A 24,877-nucleotide genomic window follows, 5' to 3' on the forward strand; every position below is an offset into this window, starting at 1 on the left:
CTGCTGCCCTGTGCTGCCCAGCTCATCCTGCCTGTCTGTCTGTGGTTGCTTTCTGGATGGTCGAATGTTTCCAGCCATTTGGCTCAGGGCTCCTGGCCTGCCCCTTGGATGTCAAAAAGCAGATCTCTTCTGTTCATCCTTTTCAGCAGGCCTCGGTGAACCACCATCTACTCCCACTGGCTCCAGCAGGGCCTGCCAGCAAGAGCCTGTGTTTCTGGCACTGAAAAAGCTGGGACCATCTGTTTCTGCTCTTTGCAGTCACTGCAAATCTATTTGTGAGCTGACAGAGCAGCCTCCTGACAGGATCTTGTGAAGAAAGGGGACAGCTCCTTTCCTTGTGTCAAGTAGCAGTAGTCACTGTTACCCTGATGGATTTCCTTGTGCTGCAGCTTAGAAAAGGCAAAAATGGTGCCTTATTGCTTTTTTGTGTTTGCACAGAGTGCCTGGGGTCTCTTGTTTGTTCTTTTTTGGGTTAGTATTTATGTCATACAAGAGTCGGCCAGAGGCAGCCTTTCCTCCTCTCTGCAGCTGGGGATCTTTTTCTCTTCTTGGTGTCTATTCACAACAGGGATGGTGGGGAAGTGGTTAAAAGGTGACTCGTAGGGGTGATCTCAGGAGGAGTTAAGGGACCAATTCTGCTTTTGTTATTTATGATATTTGCCTACACTTCTGTCCTTGCAGACCTCCTGGTGTGAAGGCTGGCCCACCCCATGTGATCTATATCAGAGTTTTGCTAGTCTTACAGGCCTTGTTTTTCCTAGCAAGTGACCTAAATTTCTCCTTTTCTGTGGTGTAAGCTCATTACCAATTATCCCATTTACCATGGCAACAGGAAACAGATTATTCCTTTCCTCTGTACAACAGCTTTTTATGTATTTGGAAACTTCCCCTCTCCCCTTCACATCCTTCACCAGTTAAGATTAAGTGACTGGATTTCCTTTAGCTTCTGAGGTAGGTTGTTTTCCAGCCCTTGCTTTCCTCTGTCCACTTTTCAATTGCTGTGTGTTTCCTTAGAAGGGCAGTGCCCAGACAGGGCTGCAGTTATTCCAGCTGAAGTTTTGTCAGCATGGGTGGACTAAGATTTCTGTTGTTATCTGTCAGGCTGTACTCCAGCACGTGTATCCCCCTATTGTGTTTGCAATGGCCTGATACTAACTCCTGTTTTCCCCCAATCCTTGTCTGCACTGCTGGGACTTATCTCACTGCTTGCCAAGTGCTCTCCTGGCAGCAGGAGTGGCAGAGAGCCCAGCTTCACAGCGAGAAATCCAGCAGCACTTGCTGACCTGTTCCCTTGCTCCCTCCAGTGAGGCTGAGTCGTGTTACTCCAGCCACCTCTGGCCCTGGGTGTGAGGGCAGCCTGGCCTGGTGGGATGGGTTAGTGTCTTTCCCTACACCTATGGATACAGAGAAGGCATTGCTCAGGGAAAAATCATTTTTAATGTTGATATCCCTGTTGCGTTGAGCCTCTACAAAAACTACTGACTGGTCTGTCCCACCCCGAAGTCTTGGTGCGAGCCTCCCTCTCACCGGCAGGCGTGTGTGGAGAGGAGGATGGTCCAGTGCAGCACGGAGAGACCCCTCCCCAGGGAGGGGGCTGCACTCGGGGGTGAGGGGGCTCCTTGCCCTGTGCCTAGCAGGGCTTTGGGAGTGCTGTGTCCATGGTCAGTGTGAGCGAGGCGCTGCAAGCGGGTGTCACCAGGCACGGCACAAACGTGTGCTGGGGCCCTGAGCTGCACGTGGCACCCCCAAATAGCACATTCTCCTCATGGTGGACACCACATCTTGCAGCACACAGTGCGGCGGGGCTCCAGGCCTCGCTGGGATGGGGATGGTAAATGATGTTAAAGGGCAGTTCTGGGTTGGGCTGCCCCTCCCTGCACTGCTTGCAGGGATGCCATGACAGACATTTTCACCTTTCCTTTTCCACCTCTTCATTGAGACCAGATGCTACCAGGGAGCGGCTGGGCAAGGGCCCTCAGACTCCAGCTAGCTGGTCCAGGCTGCCTGGGTGGTTCAGCCCTGCTGGGGGTACATCCTTTCTCGCCTGGGGATGGGGCTCTGCACAAGTCCTGCAGGGAGGGGCGGCACGAGCGGGCGGACAGGCAGCGAGCGAGTGCAGACCTCCTGCTGTTGGACATGAGCCTCATGGCAGGAGACCCCCATGCTGCAGACCTGGAAGACACAAGCACAGTCTGGTGCAGGTGGCCAGAGCTTGTCCTCCCTGACCTGCTGCTGCTCAATCCTGCAGCACCTTTCCTAGCCAGGCTCAGGGGTGTACAGGGGTGTAAAACCTGTGCAGACACAGGTTTTAGTGAAAACGTGAGCCAAGGTCTCACTCCAGTCTCTAACATCCAGTCTGCCATTGAGAGCAGACCCTGCTCCATATCCCTTGACCCTGCTCCAGCCCCCAGCAACACACACCTACATGGGCTCCAAACCACCCCATTTGGCTTTTCTGCCTGAAACTTGATTTTATACTACTTAAAATGAGTGATCTCCCACTTGCTGAGGAAGGAATGTGGCACCAAGAGGCAGGTTCCTACCTCCAGTCTGCATGGGCCTCCAGCATTGTGCTCTGGCCACGCTGCTGCTCAGGTGATTAATGGGGCGAGATTGGAGCTTTCCTCTGGCGATTTTTCACCTTCCGATGATGTCCGCTGCTTGCGCCCACCTACAGCAGCAAGGGTACTTAGGGCTGGGGTGCTGGGAGCCAAAGGTGCTCAGGGCAGGGGTGCATAGGTTTGGGCCAGGACCTAGTGGCTGGCTCTGCCTGAGCTAGCCCTAGGTGCAGTTTTGCCTGCTGCTGAGGTACTGACAGGGAACTAGGTTGTCTCCTGTTCCACGCCAGCCCCATGCAGGGTGTCCCAGAACAGGGCTGGGAAACAGCTGACACAGGCAGTGGGGTGCCAAGGCAGAGCTCTCCCCTGGCTGGGTGTGCCGTCCCTGGGTCAGTCACTCACTGAGGGATCTCAGCAGCCTCTTGCCCAGCGCCTCCTCAGAGCTGCTCGGTGATGAGCTTGTCCCGGCCTCTCTGCCCGGGGACTCTGCTTCCAGGACAGTCCCGCAGCACTCACTGTCTGCAAAAGCCCAGCATGGCTGCAGCGCCTTGGGGCACTGTGTCCAGCCACCCCCGGGGTCAGGTGCATGTACCCCCCAGCCAGACTCACTCTGCCGTTTGCTGTTCTCCTCGTTGTCAGCCAGCTCCTCCTGGATGAAGGGGATGCCCTCCATGCGCAGGAACACCGACTCGCTGGGACTGCGCGGCCCCTCGGAGCGGCTGCCTGCAGGGACACAGGGCAGGGACGTGCTGTGCCCTGGGTCAGGACATGCCAGGATGCCGGCCACAGCTGCAGGTCCAGCTGCCAGGGACCCCAGGGGACACGAGCGCAAGGCAATGAGGAATTACGTGCCTGCACGCTGCAGGCATCCACAGGTGTGGGTGTGCAGAGGCCTGCACTGCCCAGGAGCCCTGCTCCACATGCAGCTGCATCCCAGAGGTGGTGTGTGCATCACGCCAGAGGGTCCCAGCACAGGCCCCCCTAGGGGACATGCAACGCTGGCCTGTGGCAGGGAAGGAATGCTGTTGGGTGACTCACACATGATGCTGTTCCTCTCATTCAGGAGGGTGGCAGGGTCCTCCTTGGGTGTCTGTGGGGTTCCCCGTGCACTTGAGGCCTTGGTTGAATCCCTGTCGAAGGCCTCCATGTCGGGGGACTGGGGTGAGCTGTCCATGCGGCTGGCCACCAGCGCGTTGTGGTACTGCTGCCGGGTCACCTGGGCACACAGACGTGCACCCAGCTCAGTGGGCACCCGGCCCCACCAGGACCTCTCAGAGACTTGGTGGCTCCAAACCTCCAGACAGCAGGAGGAAGTGCAGGACTCCTCAGCACCCACTGGGCACCCACCAGGTTCCTGGGACTCAGTGGGGCAAGAGGGTGCCTGGACAGGGGTGGCCAGGGTGGGACAGTCCCTGCCAGCCCTGCCCATACCTTGACGAACTGCACGTCGCAGAGGATGTGCACGGAGTAGTCGGGCGTGTAGATGTTGTTGCTGCTGCTGTGGAGCTGCGTGCTGCTGCCTCCATAGTCCTCCCGGTTGGGGGACTCGGAGCGGTTGAGGCCACTGCAGCGCGACGGTGACCTGTTCACTGCAGGAGGGGACAGCAGAGAGGCAAACACTCACTCTGGCTCGTGGTGCTGCTTGGCTTGCTGGTGTAGGGCCCAGGTGGACCAGTCACCTCCAGCGGCTATTCCCCAGGACACGGGGCTGGCAGCTCTGCAGCCTGTCCTCCTCGGTGCACGCTGGTGTGGGGCTGTGCCATGCCAGCCCCACACAAACCAAAGGGACTGGGCAGGACTCTGAGCCGGTGCCAGCAGCTGGGGTAAGGGCAGCTGCCTGCCTGTCACGGACAGCTCTCTGCGCCGCGTTTGGCACAACTTCTCCTGGTTGCAGCCAGCAGCCTGGGAGTATTTGCTTAACCTGCCTCAAGGGCATGCTCCTGTTCACCCCGACTATGACAGATCAGGAGGAGAGGCTGCCATGGCAAGCTGGCCTGTCATTCACATTGACTGATGGCCTCTGACACACGGTGTGGCCTCTGACATGCAGCATGGTGGATTTTGTCTAGTCAGTGATTTATAAGGGAACAAAGGCAGCTTGTTCCTTGCATAGGTGACATGGTGCTGACTTTGCTCTGCTGCTAAAATGCCTTTTTATTACTCAGATCACCAGAAAGCAAGGGGGGTGGGGCAGCAGGCATGCAGGGCTGCAGGTCACTGTCACCAAAAGCAGCAAGCCAAAACCCCAAGTGCTAAGTGCAGGAAATTACAGGAAGCGCACACCGAAGAAAGCCCAAGCTGCCCATGGCTCCCCCTTGCCCCCATCCCATTTTTCCAGGGATTTGCATCATACCAGGGAGGCTGTGGCAGGACTGCTGTCCCCAGTCTGCCACCAATGCTCCAACCAGTGAGGGGCTGCCCAGGGGCGCTGTGGGTACTGCCCAGCATGCAGGGTGGAGGGGGCTTGGGGCTCAGTGGACAGGGTGCTGGAAAGAGCCTGTCACATGCAGAGGTCCCTGGCCAAAGCCATGCCCTGTTACCTGGAGAGCCAGCCAGGGAGTCCCCTCTGCTGAAGGCGAAAGTACGGGACACTGAGACAGGCACTGCAGAGAGAGGGAAGGAGAAGGAAGGAGGGGACCCAGGGGAAAGGTGAGGGATGAAGGTGAGGGTGGGATACAGACCAAGAGGAAGAGTAAGAAAAGGAATCGAGTTCCAGCAGTCCTGGGCTGAGCTCCCATTGCTGTCTGCATCATCCCTTCCCACCCTTTTACATCCTCCTGCTTCTGCTCTGGTGAGAGAGGTGCTCGTCAGTCCTGGGGACAGGGCCACTGGCAGGAACACAGACTCGAAAGCCGTAAATCAGCAGGTTGCTCTGTGATGAGGTACAGAGAGGTGAGGCTGGCAGGGGGATTTGCTCCTGCCAGGCCTGTCTGCAGAGCCACACATCTTTCTAGAGCCCTGGCATGGGTAGAAAGCATCTTTCCCCCGTGGGTTAAGTGCTGGCACGTGGCTCTAGCCCTTTATCAGCCATGGCCAGAATAGCGGACTTTGTGGTCAGCTTATGCCACCTGGGAAATGGATGCTAAATCCCTGCACTTGGCATCAGGGATGCTTCTGTGTGTGCAGGCACATGGCAGAGAAGGAATATGCTCTGCAAAAGTTGCTGCCCAGCCCCACAGCTGCAGGCAGGGACTGACAGAAGCTCTTCAGGGTGATGCAAAGCAAAGGGATTCATGTCAGGCTGCCTGCAGCTCCTTGCAAGGTCCTGGGTCTCAAGAGCCTTCAGGTGATGCCAAGAAGAGCTACCCACTGGGGGCTGATCCTTGCAGGAACTGCAAGAACCAGGACCCTGCATCTGGGGCTACCTGACCCATTGCCACAGAGAAGGTAAATCATAGACACTCACTTTCCATGTTTTATTGCCATGGGTTACAGCAGCAGTGACAATTTCTAGGGCAGGCCATTCCCCCTCCTGGTGATTGCTGCCCTCCACAGCGTTCCTGGGCCGTGCCACAGGGGTTGGGGTAGCACAGAAAGACCAACACACAGGGTGAGTGATGCACTCAACACTTGCCAGACTCTGGTTTCACCACTGCCATTGCCCACCTTGGGAGCAGTGGGAAATGTGAGCCTGCTGGCTGCCAGCCCCTTCCTCTAGCCATTGCCATGATTCCTCCAGCTGCCAGCCCTCCTGCCTGAGGTGCCCTGCCCTACATCCAGCCACTGTGCCTGCAGCACAACTGCAACACTCTAGGAACTATCTGCTGCCTATGTGATTAATGTTTTAAAATTGCTTCAAATGTAAAACCCCCATGAAATTTGCCCTGCAGTCCCCTTTTCTTATCTCCCTGCTGCTCCCCCAGGAATTCATGTTCTGTGTTCTCTCCTGAATCAAAACCTTCTGCAAATAAAAAAGACACCAGCACGAAGCGCTGCCCGGAATGACCTTGTCCTGATGGGAGCAAAGGATGAGTTGATAACCACTAGCACTGACCCCGTGCTCCCACTGCCTGACCCTCCCACAGCGTTTGTCACCACACAGCACCAATGCCAAAGATCAGCTGGCGATAAAACAGTTGCATAACAACAGTTAATTAATAACAAATTGTTAAATGTTCTAGGTTGATGTCTGAATTCTCAGCTGTGATACTCTACACATTTCTTCTGGGCTTTCATTCAAGGAGGAAAGAGGATGCCAGCCTCCACCATGAGGGAGATGCCCTGTCACCTCTGCCTCCTATCCTGCTGGCCAGGGGTGTGACACAGGTCTGTCCCACTGCAGGCAGGAATGGCTGCATGGCAGGAAACACCTCGGGACAGTGCCATGCGTGAGCGCTGGGAGCAAGGGAGCCCTGAGCAGCAGTGTCCCAGCAGGCGGCACTGCAGACATGCATGCCTGCTCTGACACAGCTCCCTTCTGTCCTGCCTGAGCCCCAGTGGGCCCGTGAGGATACACCTAGGATACAGGACACTGGGCCATGCAGCAGCACCCTGACAGAAACTGGCCACTTCACTGATTTCGTCTGGCTAAACCAACTGCACTGTGGGCACACAGCAAGGCAGGACTGCGCACTGGGGGTTCATCCATCAGGCCACGAGCCAGCCTTTTGCACAGAGGCAGAGCAAGCAGCAGGAAATAGGTGAACCCTAGAGCTGCAGAAAGACTGGGACCCACCAGAATGAGCCACCTGCCCCAAGAGGCTCCCCCTGTTCTCTTGATGACATTCCTCCTTATGTCTCCCTAAAGACTGAATTTAGTAGGTCCCAGTTTTGATTAGGCAGGTAGGTCATCTCAGCTTACCATCAGGACTGCAGATCTGACTGCAATATCTGGGGTTTGGATGAGGGATGTGACAGACTGGGATTGGGCAGCACCTCAATCTGCTCCTGAGCCACCAGGGACTAAACATTTGCAGGGGTTATAGCAAAGAAGGGGATACCTCTCAGTCTCCCTTAATCAGAACCCTCACTTAACTCCTGCAAGCAGGGGATCTGCTTCTTAACCCATCAGCTCTGCAGGAAGTGAATTTATTTCCATGTTAAATGGAATAAATAAAAAATATTTATTCCCTGCACTCTGCTGGCAAGGAATTTATTTGCACTGGGGTATCTACTTAGCTAATTTCCCACCATCATGTGCAAATAGCTCACAGGTAAATCAACCCATCTCTACAATTCTCAAGCAGCCCAATGTAGGGCTCGTGTTCAGGTTGTGCCCTGAGCCTCAGGAAGGCAAATGGGTCTAAAGGTGTTATGCTGAGACCTAGAATGAGCATAACACTCACGTGTGGGCAATGCCCCTTGCAGCACCAGCCATGCAGGGACCCACCAGTAGAGACCCGGCACATGGCAGAAACTTCAAAAGGACATCAAAGGGACATCAAAGGGACATCAAAGGGACATCAAAGGGACCTCCAAGTCACTCTGTGGGGACTTTGCGGCATCCACCCCTCAGCAAGTTGTTTTTCTGTCTACCTCAGCACGGAGCCTGAGCTGTTTTGCATGGGGAGAAAAGCCATCGCTCCTCCAGCCAGCCAGTGCTGCAGAAAGGTTTTAGGGCCTCAGCCTGTCCCAAAATACTTACGTAGGAAGGAGGATCCTGCCAGGCTTCCCATTTTTCGCACATCGTTTTCTGAAACAACAGTTGGAGGTGTGGGAATAGCAGAGGAAGGGCTCCTGCTTGCCCCATGCCCCAAAGGCCCCATGCCCCAAAGCAGAGCTACCCCATCCCATGGCCAGCCCCTTCTCCTGGCACCAGCTGGTTTAGCCTCCATGGATGCTGCTGAAGCAAAGGCAGTGCCAGAGGGAGCCCACGAAGGCCTCACCTGAGGAGACAACAGCCATGATGGCAGGGACACCATAGTAGGTGAATGCCCCATTCTCAAAACGCAGTCCTTCCTTGCCGACCTCCACCTGCACTTTCCCCTGGAAGGAGGAGGAAAACCCTCTCAGACAGGCATCCCATGCTCCTGACCCACCCAGGGCTGCAGGGACCCCTCCCATCCCATGCAAGAGGATGGGCATCTTTGCTGACAGAAGCCACCTAGAACAAGGTGGCAGGGAGCAAACAGGGCTATGCCCTTCCACCCTCTGCTTGCTGCTGCCCCAGTCACCTGCAGGATGAGGACAAAGTAGTCAACAGGGCGGTTGCGCTGGTAGAGGTAATGCTCTGCTGCCTTCTTGTTCTTTCGGTCATACTTGAGCTCCTGGATGACATTGGGGTGTTTCAAGAGCCGCAGAAGGATCTTCTCAGAGAGGTAGGGAGACTTGAAAGGCTCCACTTCTACAGGAGAGGCAACACACAGGTGCTGTGCTCAGCAGGTCTGGGACTGCCGGGAACCCCTCATCCCCTGAGCTGCACGGCCCTGCTGCTGCAGCCTAAGCACCCAGTGCCAAGAGGGGAGCCACATGCAGACCTGCACTGGTAGGGCAGTGGGACGCCCAGGTTGTAGGTCCAGGCAGGTGGAAATTGCTCAGTTGGGGGGAGCCCAACCCAGGAATGGCTTAGGGGTGCCCCGTGGGGCTGGTGCTGCAGAGCTTGCACGAGGGCAAGTGTACCTGTTGCCATGAACCGATGGGTAGCCAGGAGGAGCTGAGGGGAGATCTTCACCTTCATCTCACTCTCTGAGAGCCTGAAGATGGAGAAATCCTGGGGCTTGCGTCCCCGGTGAGGAACCCGCTCCTTCTTCCGATTGTCAGCTGCAGGCAGAGCACAGCGGTCACTCGCCTGCAGGAGCCACAGAGCCACTGCAGCCCCATGTCACATGCACATGTATGGACAGGCATGTCTTGCTGTACCCTATGGCAGGACTGCTGTGGAGCAGCAGATGGAGCAGTGGGGTGCATAAAACCTGCTGTGCATCCAGCCTTGGGAGCTGCTCCCGGGACAGGGAGCATGATGGTGAAATGCACACTTATTCCTCAGGAGCAAGCCCTGGGTTGTCCAGGCTGGATGCATCACCCAGAGTTGCAAATGAGCTTAGGAACCACCCATTTCATGCCCAGCATAGATGCTCCTAGATCAGACCCTGCCCAGCCACCCACTGCTGATGCTGGTACTTCTCTATCTTGAGCATTCAAGACTCCCTGACCAGCACTTCTCCATTATTCTTGAATTTCCCATCATGACAGCAAATTAGTCTGGGAAAGACACAATTTGCTCTGGCCTGTTTCCTACCCACATGTCTGTCTGTCTGTCTGTCTGTCTGTGCAGGCTCCCACCCTGGCTCCTGCAATCACAGTAGCTGCTCTGGGACACTAACTGTACAGATCTGTCTCATCCAGGATCTCGGACTTGATGATCTCCTCAATGACATCTTCCAGGGTGACAATGCCCATCACCTCGTAGAACGGGTCTCCTTCCCCTTCATTGTTCACCCGCTGCACGATGGCCAGGTGGGACTTTCCTGCAGGGGAAAAGCAGAGTGGCAGTGAGACACCCGCCCCAGTGATCCTGAGATGGGTCCCCAGTGTGGTGAGCAGGCAGGTGGGCAGGGTTTGGTGGGAGGCATAGATCACAGCAGACACTGTCACTCAAACCCATCCTACCTGTGCAAGCCTAAGAAGGGCTGGACATGCAGCCCAGCCTAACAGTGCAGCTGCTGTCCAGACTGATTTGTAGATGTAGGCCCTTTTTTGGGGCCACCTCCTCTCTTTACCCAAGCTTTGAGTCAATCTGTTCAGCTCTTTGAAAGCCTCCTGTGCAGGAATGAAGTGTACATCCTACTAGCTGTTCCTTACCCTCAGCTTCATTGGCATGAAACAACTCTTAACAGAGCAATGAGACAATGTTCTCCAACACAGAAATGTGAATGTGTCCTTAGCTCTACTGATTTCCCATATCCTCCTGGTGCTTTCTTATTCTGTTGCTAATTATCTTTCCTATTAAATTGCCAGGAACAGCTCCCCCTCAGCTTTCTATCCATCATTGTCTAGACCAATCCTAAGGCTTCTCTTATGCAGAAACATGTATGTTTGTTTGCAGCTTTCAGCCCAGCTCCTGCAGAGCTCTTGGGTGAACCATCTGGATACAGACACTGAACACTTTTCAGCCCATTAGGTTTCACCTGAAATTCTTCTCCAAGCCCTGCCCTTGACAGCATCTTCTCTATGTTACCTTAAACAAGCAGAGCGAGACCAGGACCTTCAGCTGCAATGATGTTGGCTCCTGCTTGGAAGTTCCAGTGTTTCTGGATCCCAGCTTCAGCTTCCTCACTTGTCCCTTGTAAGCTGGCAGCTCTGCTGACACATCCTCAAGTTTCTTGGTTTCGGCATACTTGAAACTTTTCTATTTGTTTTTGCATGTCCAGCTCTCTGTAAGATGTTTTGACTTTTTCAACATCTCCCTTCCTTTACTGGCTGCTCTGATTTATGGTCCTGCTCAGCATCTTGACCAGAACCCAACTTCCAAGCCACAAACAACTTCTGGGTTTCTAGCTCCAGTGTATTCTTGGACCTGCCAATGAGCAGCACTGGGTTTCTTGTGGTTCTGTGCACACAGATTCTGAACCTCTAGTTTTACTGAAAAGCACCCTCATTGGCACCACAGCCGAAAACTTCTGCTCTCTCTGTTTTCTCTGCATCCCTGAGGTCTCCTGTTGCAATTCCTGCACAAACCCAAAAGTCCTGTGGTGACCTCTGGGAAGCTGCTAACACCTTATTTTCCCCATGGGCACGGACCTGAGCTCCTTGAGCAGCAGTGGTCACCCAAAACAGGCAGGTCCCCTCTGCTATGCAGCTGCCTCTGCATTCTCCTCTCTCCTAAACCCATCCCAACAAGCTCTCCTGCTGCTCACGACAAGGGATGTGAACAAGATGTGACAGGGTGGGCTCCTGCCTGGTGCTCAGCTCCTTCCTTACCCGCAGTCCCTCCTGGCTTGTCCCCGCAGAGGTGCAGGGACAAGCACACCCAGAGCCTGGCAGTCCCACAGACACGTCTTGCTGGGGATCATGTGACCTTCAAATAACCCTGCCCTGGATCTGAGATGAGCAGACGACATTTCTCAGCTGAAGATCAGCACTATACATTTCTCACAGCAAATCTTGGGCATTTTCCACAGTATAAATTCCCTCCTCCTCATACCAAGCTTTTATTGCAAGATTTCAGAGAGCAGCTCGCTGCCTCCCACGCCTACGGATTTAGAAATGAGAACATAACATTGCAGCAAGTAGCACTGAGATGCACTTTAAAAAACCAAATCAATAGCCCTGGGGCACTGAAAATTCAGCATGTTTTTTGGACCGGGCTATTTCACTCCTTTCATACATAGGTTTGTACATATTTTCTGTTCAGTGGGTAATAAAGGAACATGGAACTTAAAAAGAAAAAGCAGAGGAGTTGGCTGCAAGACAGCAGCAACAGCTACGTTTCATCTTAGCAAAGTCCAGCTTTTGAAAATGTCTCCTTTGCCAAACTTTGCTCCCAAACACTGGGGCCATATGGTCTCCTACAAGTCCTCGGGTGAGCGAGGAGAGGGAAAAAGTTATTTCTTTTGGCTGAGAGCTTGTTGTTAATGACATTTACATGCAACCCAAAACCACCAAGCCCTTACAAAAAGCTTAGGTGCTACTTAAAGGCAGTCAGAGAGTGATGGAGGCAATTCTTTTTTTGGCCAAACACCTACATCGACACTGCAATTTACACTAGAAATGTGATTCAAGCTCCATGTTCACATAGCTGCAAATGAGATTATTTAGAAATAACCCAGCACCATTAGCCTGGGAGGAGACCCATGGTTTCACTACACTGGGGGCAGAGCCAGTAGGGCTGTTAGAGAATTCCGGAGTTCTTTATTTTCACAGAAAATAAACACTTGTATTCACACTCCAAACCCCCAGGTTCATGTTTCCAAGCTAATACCCAGGTTAGAAATGGAGCAGGTACCCAACAATGGAAAATTGTTGCAGTTCAGTGTGGCTGCTGCTGCCCATACTGAGAGAGCTGATCCCAGCCCATGCCTGGCCAGCTGGTATCCATGTCACAAAAAGCCCTGAATGCCAGCCAGTCCCGGTTCTTTAAATGTGCAACCTGTGAGTGCTGCTCGCAGCTGCTCCCCTATGGGAGAGGGCTGACATGCTCCAATTTCCCACCTGAGGGACATGAGATCATTTGCAAAGTTGTGCCTCACCCCCCGACCTGGCCGGGTCCTGGATCTCCTCCCATCAGCTTTTTAACAGGCCCCATAAATTTTGGTGGAGGGTTTGCAGGTGCCTTGGCTGGATGGTCATGGGTAATTTCCTCCTGGGCAATGGTGCCAAGCTCAGCTCTATCCCTCTGCCTAGCCCTGGGAGCTGCTACACTTGCACAGGAGGAAAAGCAGTGGCCTTTAGAGCACGTACAAGGGCAGGATCTGGGCAATGGGGTGGAAAGAATGTCTAAGGGAAGGTGGCATAGGGACAGAACTGGGGATGCCAGAGGGGTCACATTTGCCTCTGCAGCCATTATCCAGCAGGTTACCCACAGTGGGAACACAACAGAAGGAGGTAAATCATTTAAATAACCCCCAAACGTGATCTAAAACAGCTTTAAGATCTGTAAAACTGATTCCAAAAACCGTGCTATTGTAACCACTGCTTGATAGCTCAAATGAGATGAATTATAAGGGTGAGCTGCTTCCCCACTAGCAAGCTGTCACATGTGAACTTTACAGGGCTATTGCTGATGCAGGAAAGCACAGTGAAACACTTGAGAATCAAAGCCTTGGTTTGGCAAAGGCTAGAACAAATGGGCAATTAACTTTTCTTGTTCGAGCAGCCCTGCCGGCCTCCGCAGGACTGCTCTTGCACAGGAAGTCTATAGGTGATTAAGTGTCTGCTCAGCATGGGATACAACTGCACTAAATTCTTTATGAGCTACATGAAATCTGCTCTTTTCAAACAACAGCTTCAGTGGAAAGTTAATGCCTCAAAATGCTAAATTACAGAGCTAATATAAACAGCTGAGAGCTTCCAGATGGAGCAAGCATCTGAACAGATATCCAAAGATTTTATGCCCATTTTTAAAAGCCTTGTTTTTCATAGACACCTAGATGACCTTGGGCTCATAGATCCACCTCAAAGCATCTTTCCCAATGAGGGAACGGGGTCTGACCACATGGAAAGACCTTGACTTCTGGGAAAGAAAGTGCTGTTGGGTTCAAATATAGCGCAGACTACTTCTTTAGCATTTTTTTATACAGGTACCCTGCCAGAGGAATGTTAAAGGTGCTTTAGCCTTGTCTCTTGTTCCACAGGATGAACATCCTGAGCATGAAATTAGTTTTCATAAATTTTATGGTAAGATCTGAAGCAGTTATTAGGAGATCAAAGGTACAGGCACAAATCTGTGCCTGAACCATTCACAGCTACAAAATGGAAGGCAAATAATAATAATAAAAAAGAATTTTTAAATAAGGTTGATTTGTGAAACAACCAGGATGTAACTGAAATCTATTTTCTGTGTGCTTTTCTTCAGAGCTCTTCTCAGGGGCTGCCAGCATCTCCGTGCCCTCTTGCTGACCTGCATCTGAAGAAAGTGGGGACCCTGATCTGAACACCTTGAACTGGAAATGTGAGCGTGATCCTGTGTTACCACAACTCTGCACCATGGGTGAAAGCACACCTTGTGTCTAGAGGAAATGCACATCTAAGCAGGGGGGAAATAACCAAGAGGGCTGCAGGGTCACCCAGCTCCAGGCCAGGAATAAGAGCCATTTAAAGGAAAAACTGTAAATCCTAACCTAACCCAGACCTTTCTCGGAGACAAAAACTTCACCTGCTTACATCTGTCTGTATCCTTTCTCATATTCTCTTTTAATGCTTTTCCTAATCCTAAGGAAAACTGAAAAAATATGGGATATTTGGAATAGCTGATCTATAACCACTGCAGATCAGGAGGGTAAGAAGATTAGAGGGGACATGGAACCTCATCTTCCATCTGTTGTGTGACAGGATCCTGACCTCCTGGGTACCCAGCAGCTCAGTGTGATGGTGCCTTTGACAGCTATGAAGAGGGAAGTGGGTGCCAGGGTGCCCTGTGCCCAAGGACTTGGCTCCCTTCTTGCTCTGCTGAGTGCCTTCCCAGAGCAGGCCTGGTCCTGGGATTATTGGGGTGGGGTAGAGCAGTCCCGTGTTTACACAGAAAGATATACCAGAGTTTAAGCAGGAAAAGCACAAAAATGCTTCAGGCAGAATTGCAGCATAAGACACTGAGACCATTTTTTGTCTGTCAGCAGCTCACTTGCTCTCATTCCAGGGGCCAGGTGATAGTTCCTGGGTAAAACTGGCTCCTTAACCCAATACAACTGCCTTGGGAGGTCATCGCTTCAGCTCATCAAGGTGCCCAGCAGAGTGACTATAACACTTGCAGAAATCTCTTGAAGGCTAAGTTAAATTTGAAGCAACACTGTGTGCTTACAATGCCTGCAGGACCAGAAAGATGGTACAAAAAGCATCTGAAATGGTATCGACCACAGTTTCTGGCAAATGTAAGCACCTTCTCCAGCTACATTCAATTTGCAGAAGTCTAATACAGGCTGTGGAACACTTTGAAATGTAAAGACAGACCCTAGGGCAGAGTTATCCTCCACAGGCTGTTTTCCCTGCTAAGCCTGAAAGTTCAGGGTTTGGAGAATTTATTTTTAGTAACTCTTAAAAGATGCCAAGCCACAGAAGGCTAATTTGAGTTGCAGCTCAGCCTCTGCCCTGCTGTAGGAAAATGAACATTAAGAGCAAATTTCTACTGCTCTTCTGACAGAGGAAAGTTACTTGCTGAAAGGTACCAGTGCTGTATATAGACCCCTCCAGGAAGTCAGTCAACAAAACCCAAAAACAGCTTGAGGAAGGGACAAGACTATGACTTCCCAGAGGCACAACAAAACAAGGAGGTGCTCTTCTGTGAGGAGTTATATCACTGGACTTGGAGCTGCAACATGCATTGCTTGGTTATCTTCAAGAAAGGAGGAAAAACAGATTGTCTCACCCACAACATTTCACACTGAATAAATGCATAAACCCTTCCTCATAGTTCCACATTCCCTAGGTAAAGTTTATCCTACAGAAAGCTCATCTGCCTCCCAACATAGCTTTAGCTTGCTAAATATGGTGCAATCATTTTTTTGATGTATTAGGTATTTTCTCCTGAGGGCCCAGAATAAAGCCAGGTACTCCAACGTGTATCAATATAAATTGCCAAGAGATTGTCTCCCAATTTTTTCACTCCTTCAGTATTTTCATCTTCTTTCACCAGGCTGCAGGTGGCAAAATTACTGTACTGGTATGTATTTTTTTATTTCTAGTGAAGAGGGGACACATTTTTTTGTAGGGTCTTTCACTTAGCACTTCTCAGTTAATGTTGCACAACTATGTGTGCCTTCTATAAAAGACTGTGTCTAGTTTCCCTGAAAAGATGGCAAATTGGGTGACTAGCCCTCATTATTTCTTTTTGCTAAATTTTGCTGAGAAGATGAAGTCAAAACCATATTGCAGCACAAGTATTTCCTTTCCTCAGCTGAACCTGTCTCATGCTGCTGTAATGTTGTTTTTCTATGTGGTTCTTGGAGCTGCCCTCCTCATTTGGGCTGTGGGCTGGACTCTACACTATTCCCTTTCAGGCCAGATGGCCTCTCTGGTGCGGTTTGGAGTCTTCTCTGGGTTTTTCCCAGTTCCCATCAGGACGCCAAATTTAACCACCCCTCTGCAGGAATCAGTACTGAAAGAGAAATCAAACAATGGCCACAGCAGCAGGGTTGTGAAAAGGCAGAGGTGAAGAGTTTGCCCAGCTCTGTTGTGATGGAGCAGGGGCCAGGTCTTGTTAACCAGGAGGTCACAGCTGCTCTTGGGCACCATAACCCAACGCTGGGCCAGTGGCTCCCTTGGTGCCACTGAGTGTATGCTACTATTTGATACAATTTAAATATTAAATTAAATGGAAAGCTGATGCTACAGGTCTGTGGAAGGTATTCCCTTCTACACAAGGTCCTGCTGCGGGAGAGGCAGTTTGTGACACATCTGTGGATTAAAATCGAGGCAAACACCAATGCATCTTAATGGAACTGCACTCAGACAAGGTTAGTGTGAGCACACCTAGAAACAAATGAAGGAAAGCTTCCCCTCAAACCCTGCTATAGAAGACCAAAGAGGAGAAAAGGCTGATTATCTTGATAGCTGGGACAGAACAGCAAGAGAAAATAAATGCCTCAGGTAAACAAGGAGAACAGTGAGATATCGGTGAGTAGGAGACAGAAAATGAAAGTGTTGTTGGAGGTGTGAGCAAGTCTCAATGTGCTGTATTTAATAATCCCTTGACATTTTCAGTAAGAAAGAACAAATGTTTGTGTACTGTGGCAAGGAGCTCTGGCAGTGAAATTGTGTTACTTATACATTATGCAAAAAAATTACATTATGGGTATAGTGAATATGGCAGAACATTAATCATTAGTGAAACAGATCAGAAGTACACATTGCTATCCAGGAAAGAAGGATATAAAATGTTATAGGTATTTTGTATAAACATTATAATAACAAAAATAAAGACACAAAAATTGTTTGAGTTAATCATGAGTAAAGGAAAGAAAATCTGGCTTTTCTAACAGTTTGTGAGGGACATAAGGACTTTAGGTGGTTATTAATGCCCATCCTTACCAGAGACTTTAATTTCCTAGAAAGAGGCTGGGCTTAATCAGTGGGAGCATTTGCTGTCCTGCAGGCACCTTGGATGTGTGAAGTGATGAATGCCTTCATTAAGCACTCGCTGAGCCAACAAGCGATCAGCCTACTTTCTAATTAGCAAAGGTGTCTCAGAAGACCTGGCCATGGAAAGCAACCTTGATTGGATCAAACAAGATACTTCACCATAATTCAAACGGACACAGAAAAGGAGACAGTGATAAAGACTCTTAATTACAAATGGGGAATCTTTATTTTAGAAATTAAATAGTCAAGTGAACAGGGCTGATGCAGCAGTGGATGGGGCTGGAGGCAGCAGGGAGCTAACATCTGTCACAGTGTGGGAGCCAGCACAAGAACCTGTACTAGGAACTGGAAAAATAGAGTTTAGGAAGGTTCAGGGCTGGACTGGGGGGTAACTCTTTAAAAATTCAGGGTGCTGAGGAGAAAGATGAATCAGAAGAAAGCATCAATTCTTGGGAAGAAGAACATTTGGGGGAAGAAATGGAATTGCTAAACACCGTGCGAGTTAGATACGAACACCAAAAGCAAGGCTTTTCATCCATGTAGGTTAGAACACTTCTTGTTCACCTCAAGAAGTGAGGTGGGAACAGAAAAAGGGTTGAGAGCTCTAAATAGACACTGTAGCAAAACACCCCAGAAGGCCACAATGTCAGACATATAAAGAAAGAACCTGAAGTGTTATGCCAAGAGTTTAACGGAGCAAAGTTAAAGAAGGATAATCTTCATCTGAGATGAAGAGCAGCATATGAAAGGGCAGGGCAGGTAGCAAGGTTTGCTAGCATACCTGTGAGCCCAGGGAGCAGCACACACCAAACAGCTCTGTTTAAGGAGGGCAGAGAGGATAGCAAGCAAAGGGCACAAAACAAAGCACCATAAGCCCATTTTTTTAGCTCTATTGATCCATAGGGTTCCAGGCTCTAGAAGGAATTTGGAAGGGGAAGTATATCAAAGTAAATCAGATAAATTGCAGGGGATCCTGACCAAGGGAGAGGGTGCCAAAATCATCTGACATCTCTAGGCAAGAGAGGGGTAGAAGAGACCTCAGGTGAACTTCAGCGCTATTGCAGGAAAACACAGGATGGAACTGTGAAGCACGTAAGGAACTGGGATGACAAGAGACAACTGGCATGGGGGGAAAGGAGGTGGGCATGAACTACTGCAGCTCACCAAGGCTGAGCCCAGAGAACAATCTCAATTCTTTTGCTAACAGTCTTGTATAAAACCCAGGAATTTTCTGTTTTTTCCCCTGGGAGTCTCCAGTTCTGCTGAGCGGCAGAGAGGGCAGGTGGTGGCACACAGAACTCCTCTGCCTGCGATCCTGAGCGGCAGTGGGAACACAGCCGAACATCTCTGGAGAAGATGCTGACCTGCATGGATCTCATGAGCACATTGCTGGCACACTGAGAAATGTCCTGTCCTCTCCTCCTCCCACCTCTGAAAACGAGCAGGAGATGACTCACAGAGAGGCTTTCTCTGTATCTGGAGTGGACCAGGTTGGTCTTTCTCACATGACCAGCTCTGCCTGCGGCACAGCGGCGCCAGGCAGCCCAGGAGCCAAGCGCTGCCCTCGCACATTACATAATGCAGCATGTCACTGCTGCAGCCATTTCTTAGACTCACTCACCACAGTATGACGTAGTGAGTAACACGCGGCAAAACACAATTCCCAGTGGGAGGGAAAAACACATGCTGTGCGTATTCTCAAGGTATGGTTAATGAAATACAGCTCTCAGCATCTCTCAGGCTGCTGGCAGCTGCTGCATTATGAATGCTGTCACAGCTGCAAAAGAAGTACAGCGCTTTCTAAGGGCTTAATCTTTTCTTCTTCCTTTAAACCACTTGCATAGAAACCTCCTTATAGACCTCCTTCTCACTGCTAAGCTGAAAATGTGAAAGCTGAGTAATGAGAAGTAATTTCCTGTCATAAACTCCTTTGCACAGAACAGAGCAGCGAATGCTGTCTGGGCAATGGTGCAAGGCAGGTACCGTGCCCATGCTGCCAGGCCACTGCAAACACATCAGCCCCTGCGGGACAGGCTCACCTGCCAAGCCAGCGATCTGTGAGGCCAAAGACTCTTACAGCCTTCATAATATCACAGGTACATCAAGGACTGCTGGCCCTCAATCCACCCGGGGATGTTCCACCAGGTGACACCAGGGTCATCGACACACCAGCACATGCAGGGACCAATTCCCCCCAGCATCCCTGGTACCTGCCACATCCTGCCAGGAGGCCATGCAGGGCTGCCCGCAGAGGCTGCTGACCTGGAAATCATTGGGGGTACAAAGGGGTGCAGGGGAAGCCCGGGGGGCATTTGGAGGGCTGCCCAGCGACCTCACCCTTCTTGAACTCCTCAAGCAGCGTGTCGAGGCGCGTGTCATTAAAGACGCAATGGAGCGGGCGGCGGTAGAAGCGGGTGACAGTCTGCAGGGGAGTGCAGTCATCGGGGTCGACAAAGGCCAGGTCTTTGACAAAGAGCAGGTCGACAATGTTGTCGCGCCGGTCACCCTCATAGACGGGGATGCGGGTGTAGCCAGACCGGAGGATCTCAGAGACGGTGGCGAAGTCCAGCACAGCATCGGCCCGGAGCATGAAGCAGTCGGCGAGCGGTGTCAGCACATCCTCCACCACCTTGGTGCGTAGCTCCAGCGCGCCCTGCACCATGGCCAGCTCCTCCCGCACCAGGTCGCCGTGGGGGCCAGCGGCGCGCAGGGTCTCCAGCAGCCGCTCCCTCGTAGAGAAGACGCTGAGCTCCTGCCGCAGCGCCCAGTCCAGCAACCGGCTGAGCGGGTAGCAGAGGGGGAAGGCGGCCAGCATCAGCAGCCGGGTGAGGCAGAGCGTGCGGGAGGCGATGGCGAGCCCGTGCCGCGAGCACACCGAGTAGGGCAGCACCTCACCGCCCAGGAAGACGGCGGCGGTGCACAGCAGCACCGGCAGCCAGGGCGCTCCCCGTGGCCCGCCGGCCGCCGCCGCCGGCCCACCGCCGGGCAGCGAGGCGCAGAGCCAGCCGGCCAGCGCCGCGTTGGCCCCCGCCTGCCCCAGCAGAAGCGTGCACAGCAGGTAGGTGCCGCCGCCGCCGCGCACCGCCTGCACCCGCCGCGCCTGCTCCCGCTCGGCGGCCGAGCCGCTGTTGCGCAGGACGCGGAGCTCCAGCGGGTCCAGCGAGAGCAGCGAGAGGCGCAGCCCGCTGAACAGCGCCGAGAGCCCCAGCAGCAGCAGGGCGCCCAGCGCCCGCAGCCAGCCCGCCTCGGGCAGCGGCAGCAGCCAAGTGCCCAGCGGCGGGGCCGCCGGCCGCACCCGCAGCAAGAAGCCGCCCGCCGCGCCGTGGTGCGCCCAGGCCCGCCCGTCCCAGGCGCACAGCGAGAAGAGCCGCCCGCCCGGCGCCGCCGCCGCCTCGCCCTTGCGCGGCTCCCGCACCCGCACCTCGGCCAGCGCCGAGCCCGCCGCGCCGCCCGAGCGCAGCGGCCCCACCACCTCCACGTCCGAGGCCCAGGCGCTGCGCTCCCGGCACCGCTCCGCCGGGCCCCGCGTCGCCGTGCTCCCCGCCGCCGCCTCTTCGATGAAGACCAGCCGCGGCTCCCGCTCCCCCGCCGGCCCGCGGCTGCCGTTGCCCTCGGGCGGCGGCTGGAAGTAGAGGCGCAGGAGGAAGCGGCTGCCCTCCGCCGCCTGCACCGCGCCGCCCTCCAGCGACACCCGGCCCGGCGTCGTGTCCTCGGGCCGCAGCCCCAGCAGCCAGGCGGCCCCGGCCGGCGGCCGCGGCGACAGCGAGAAGAAGAGCAGCAGCACGGCGCCCCGGCTCCCGCCCCAGCCGCCGCCGCTGCTGCCGCGGCCCGGGCCCGCCGCCATGCCGCTGTGCCGGCACCGCAGCGCCCGCCCGCCGCCCCGGGACTGCAGCGGGGAGCCGGCACGGCACGGCACGGCACGGCACTGCACGGCGCGGCGGCACACGTGGGCCGGGGGGCGGGCGGCCGCCGCGCCACGTGCGACCGGGAGCCGGCCTGCGGCGCCCCGGCGGGAGGGGCCGGCGGAGCGGGGCCGCCAACCGGGACGCTACGCGGGGGACCGAGGAGTTGGCCCGCACGGCCCGTGCCGGAGCATCCCCGCGGCCGGCGGCACCGCGCGCTCTCTCCGCAGCCGGTGAGATGCTGGCGGATGTACCCCGGAGCGAACTGGGGCGATGCGGGGCGGCCCCAGCCCTGGCAGCCAGAGTGGGCTGCGTGCCCCAACAGCGAGCTCTGCCCCAGCCACCCGGGCCGCGCTGGCTCCCGCTGTCATCCCGGGTACTCTGCCTGTGGGCTGCGGTGCGGTCAGGGTTTGCTGAGGGGCTGCTGCCAGCAGTCTCTGGAGCTGGGATCTGCATTCAACCTCCCTCTGTTATTTGTCGAGACCCTACTCTTCAGCTTTTCAGTTCTAAATAATTTCCCTTCTTCCCTTGGGAGGGGTTTGATTTATTTGTTTGTCGGTTTTTTTAATGGGGGGTGGGTAGTAGTTAAATTTGCAGTCTTTCTAGGAAACAAATGTGCTACACTGTAACTACATTTATTCTCATGTCTAGACCTGATGGGGAATGTTGGTAGGGTTTATCAGCTTCAGAAGTGTGTGCTCAAGAATGCACTTAGGGACTCTTTAAACTTTTGTGTCTTCCCTGGACCAACATTCATGACAGACTTGAAACGAGGTTGGGGAACTGGAAAGCAATTGACTGAGCAACAGGCTCAGTAGTGGCAAAGCAGGAAGCTAGAAAATATCACGGAGGCAAAGGAAGTGCCCGAAAAATTCTGATTATTCACTCATTATTGCTCGCATGAAAATAGGTCACTTTCTGTGTCAGTATGTCAGCAGGCAGACAGGCATGAAAAGCTACCGGGGGATCTGTGCTCCTTTCTGTGAGACTCCTCTCTCTCTCTCTCTCCCTCTCTCCCTCTCTCTCTCCCTCCCTCTGGGAGAAGCAGCTAATTTTATTTTTTTTTTTTTTTTTTTTTACAAATGTAATAAATTCACTGGGTATTCACAGGGGCTGTGTGCTGCTTCATAACCTCTTGCTGATCTTCCACTTTCTAACTCCCCTTTAGTACCACTGGGGAAATATTACCTGGTGCTCTACCTGAGCGTGATTGATGAAGGAGCCAGCTGATAACTTGCTTGTGCAGACCTTGCCCCAGGTTATGCTGCCTGAGGAACAGATCTCACAAGCTGCCCTAAGCAGTACCCGGAGTGACTCGGGACCAGCACAGCCTTCCTACCTGCAAGGTGGTGGGGATGAGCACATGGCTGCTCCTTTCTTATTAGGACCTTGTGGGAACCACTGTCTGAGCTCATCCCGTAAGTTAGCAATGGGAGGCTGTCATCAGCCCTGAATTTCTCGCAGACTTCTTGGTGCTGAGAAGAATGTAAAGACATTCCGGTTTTGTGCATCACTGCCAGAGCGTTTTGTGTTGCTGTTTGGGAGCTGTGTACCCATGCCAGTAGTTACTCGTGTTTGTTAACTTGCAAGTTAGATTCCTGAAAGGTTTTCTAGTGATAAGTTTCTCAGTATAGGAACTGAAGTCTGTGAATTGCAGACGTGCTTTTTTTAGTTAATTAAGTATTTGGAAAGTATTCTTGTCCATAGTATCCTTGTCACTAGAAATCCCTGGACAGCGGATTGGAAACCACTAGTCTAGCCTGGAACATGTGGGGAAAAAACATGGCACTGCAGGAGAAGGAACCACAAGGTGGCAATCTCTCGCCGCACTTTTTCTGGCAAAATAAAGCTCTGGCAGGAAAAAAAAATCGCGATCAGTAACTGTGTAAAGCTGCAGAGGCGATTAGTCACATGTTGTATCTTCCAGAGTCACAGAGTTCGTTTTGATGCTGGATTTTCTCTTCCTAACACTTTTCCCTTTAGTAAGAAAATCTCAGTCTTGAGGAGCTGGCATTGTGGGCTACTCTTTGCTGGCTTTTCCATCCTTTGCCCCCAAATAGGCAGCAGATGTTGTTTGTTAGATTGCTAACTACCGGTGATGCTTATGTGCCTGCAGGCAGAGCTACTGTGTGCTTGGAGAGTTTCCTCCTGCACTGGAGGCATTGTCTGCTTCAGGGCATTGCTAACCTCATGCTACACTGATGTACAACATAATGGTTGTATCAGCACCCTGCTTCATGTGCTGACATGCTTCAATGGGAGCAAAATCACCTGGATGTTAGGGCTAGGCAGTGACCTGCAGGTTGAAGAGTGTATTTGGTCTTGAGGGGACTGCAAAGCCATAATGACAGTGGCTCCACTCAGAAAAAGATGTGGCCAGAGGGTGTAAAATCTCAGAAGAGAAATATGCTCAGTTTAAGGTAGAGCCTCTCTGGTCCTGCACTATCAAACACATCTGTTGCTATGAGCTCCATCTCGATCAGGACATAGTTGTGTTCTTGCCAGATGTTAGCTTACATGTGCTACATGTAAAAGTAAACTGGTGTGAAAGCTGTGGTCAGATGTGCTTTCAGTAGGATTTGCCCTGCATAAGTGACGATGTGCGAGCCAGCCTCTTGCTGAGAGGATGCACTCCAGAAGTTGCAGGTGTGTGGTTGGAGTGTGTTCAATGAGTCAAGATAGGAAATATCTTCCAAAGCTCCAAATAAGACAAAACAAACTCAGCTTTAGCACATGCTCAATTGATTGAGTCTTTGGCAAAATATGACATAAATTTGCAATGTTCTCACTGAGGCCTGTCCTGGCTGCATCCTGCCTGGTGAGTCCTTCAGCAAGCACAGCATAGCTATCCTTCTTCTCTTATGCTGAACCCCACTTCTTTAACCTGCTCTTCCCTAACTCTTCAGCTAGGAATGGCAACCTGATTCCCACTCACCAGCACTGCTCAGGTTCTGCTTTACACTATGTCTGCCACCACGGAGATCCCTCTGCAGCTTGTGTCACAGGCTGCAATATCCACAAACCTGCCAGTGGTGACTTCTCTAGTCACCACTGTCCTCTTCCAGCTCTGGCTGTTCGGGTCCAGACAGGGCCTGGAGGGAGTGGGAAGCATAGACATGGGGAGTTTCCTCAAATCTCTTTACATCACCTTGACTTTAAGGTCTGAAATCAGAGTCCGTGAGGCTGTGGGTTGCAGTTCACTTCCTTCCTGGTTGATGGGAGCCCAGGGGCTCTGCCGTCCGCTGGTCCTTTAGAAAAGGGCCAGGAGCCACCAGGGACTCCTAGTGGGGATAGAAATGTTAGCAATCCAAATCATGATGGGAAACAGAAGGAGTAAAAAGAAATACAGATTTATTTTTTTTTTCCTCCCCAGAAAGCGGGAGGAAATCTAGCAAGGACAAGGCTGTCTTCTCCTGGAACATATGTGCACTCTGATTGTCACTAATGCTCTGTAGCCAGCTTAGAGAAGATACTTTCCCGAAGTAAGTGAAATAAGCACTGTGATGTGGGATATATGATAACTTCAGAAGGAGAAGGAATAAGACCCCAGGCAAGAGAGCTTCAGTGTATTTTTTTTTTTCTCTCCCTTTTTTCCATCTCTAAATCTGTGGTGTCCAATTAACCCTCTTTCTCTATCCTCGCCACGATGGCTGCAGCTTTGCAAGGCTTTACCCAGCCTTCTGGATGATGATGTGTTAAGCACTTGGTCTGTGATAACCAGCTTTCTCCTGAAATGATACCAAAAGT

At 52.5% G+C, this 24,877-nt stretch overlaps 1 protein-coding gene across 3 annotated transcripts; it reads right to left on the reverse strand.

Moving 5' to 3' along the window:
* Positions 1-1,465: 1,465 nt before the first annotated feature.
* On the reverse strand, positions 1,466-21,179 carry CNNM1 (cyclin and CBS domain divalent metal cation transport mediator 1). Of its 3 annotated transcripts, XM_058841915.1 has the most exons (13): positions 19,566-21,179; positions 9,821-9,964; positions 9,117-9,257; positions 8,672-8,841; positions 8,384-8,483; positions 8,143-8,190; positions 5,099-5,161; positions 3,990-4,147; positions 3,597-3,774; positions 3,168-3,281; positions 2,961-3,077; positions 2,544-2,671; positions 1,466-2,172 (listed from the first exon to the last, which is right to left on the reverse strand). In XM_058841915.1, exons 1-12 carry the CDS (start codon positions 21,070-21,072, stop codon positions 2,592-2,594), a joined length of 2,820 nt encoding a protein of 939 aa, XP_058697898.1. In that variant the 5' UTR covers positions 21,073-21,179; the 3' UTR covers positions 1,466-2,172; positions 2,544-2,591. The 3 variants fall into 3 exon arrangements, with proteins under 3 accessions (XP_058697898.1, XP_058697896.1, XP_058697897.1); XM_058841913.1 differs by having other exon boundaries at positions 2,961-3,281; XM_058841914.1 differs by lacking the exon at positions 5,099-5,161 and having other exon boundaries at positions 2,961-3,281.
* Between the last annotated feature and the right edge of the window lie 3,698 nt (positions 21,180-24,877).

This window comes from Poecile atricapillus, chromosome 6 (assembly GCF_030490865.1).
Source record: "Poecile atricapillus isolate bPoeAtr1 chromosome 6, bPoeAtr1.hap1, whole genome shotgun sequence".
Taxonomy (NCBI): Eukaryota; Metazoa; Chordata; class Aves; order Passeriformes; family Paridae; genus Poecile; species Poecile atricapillus.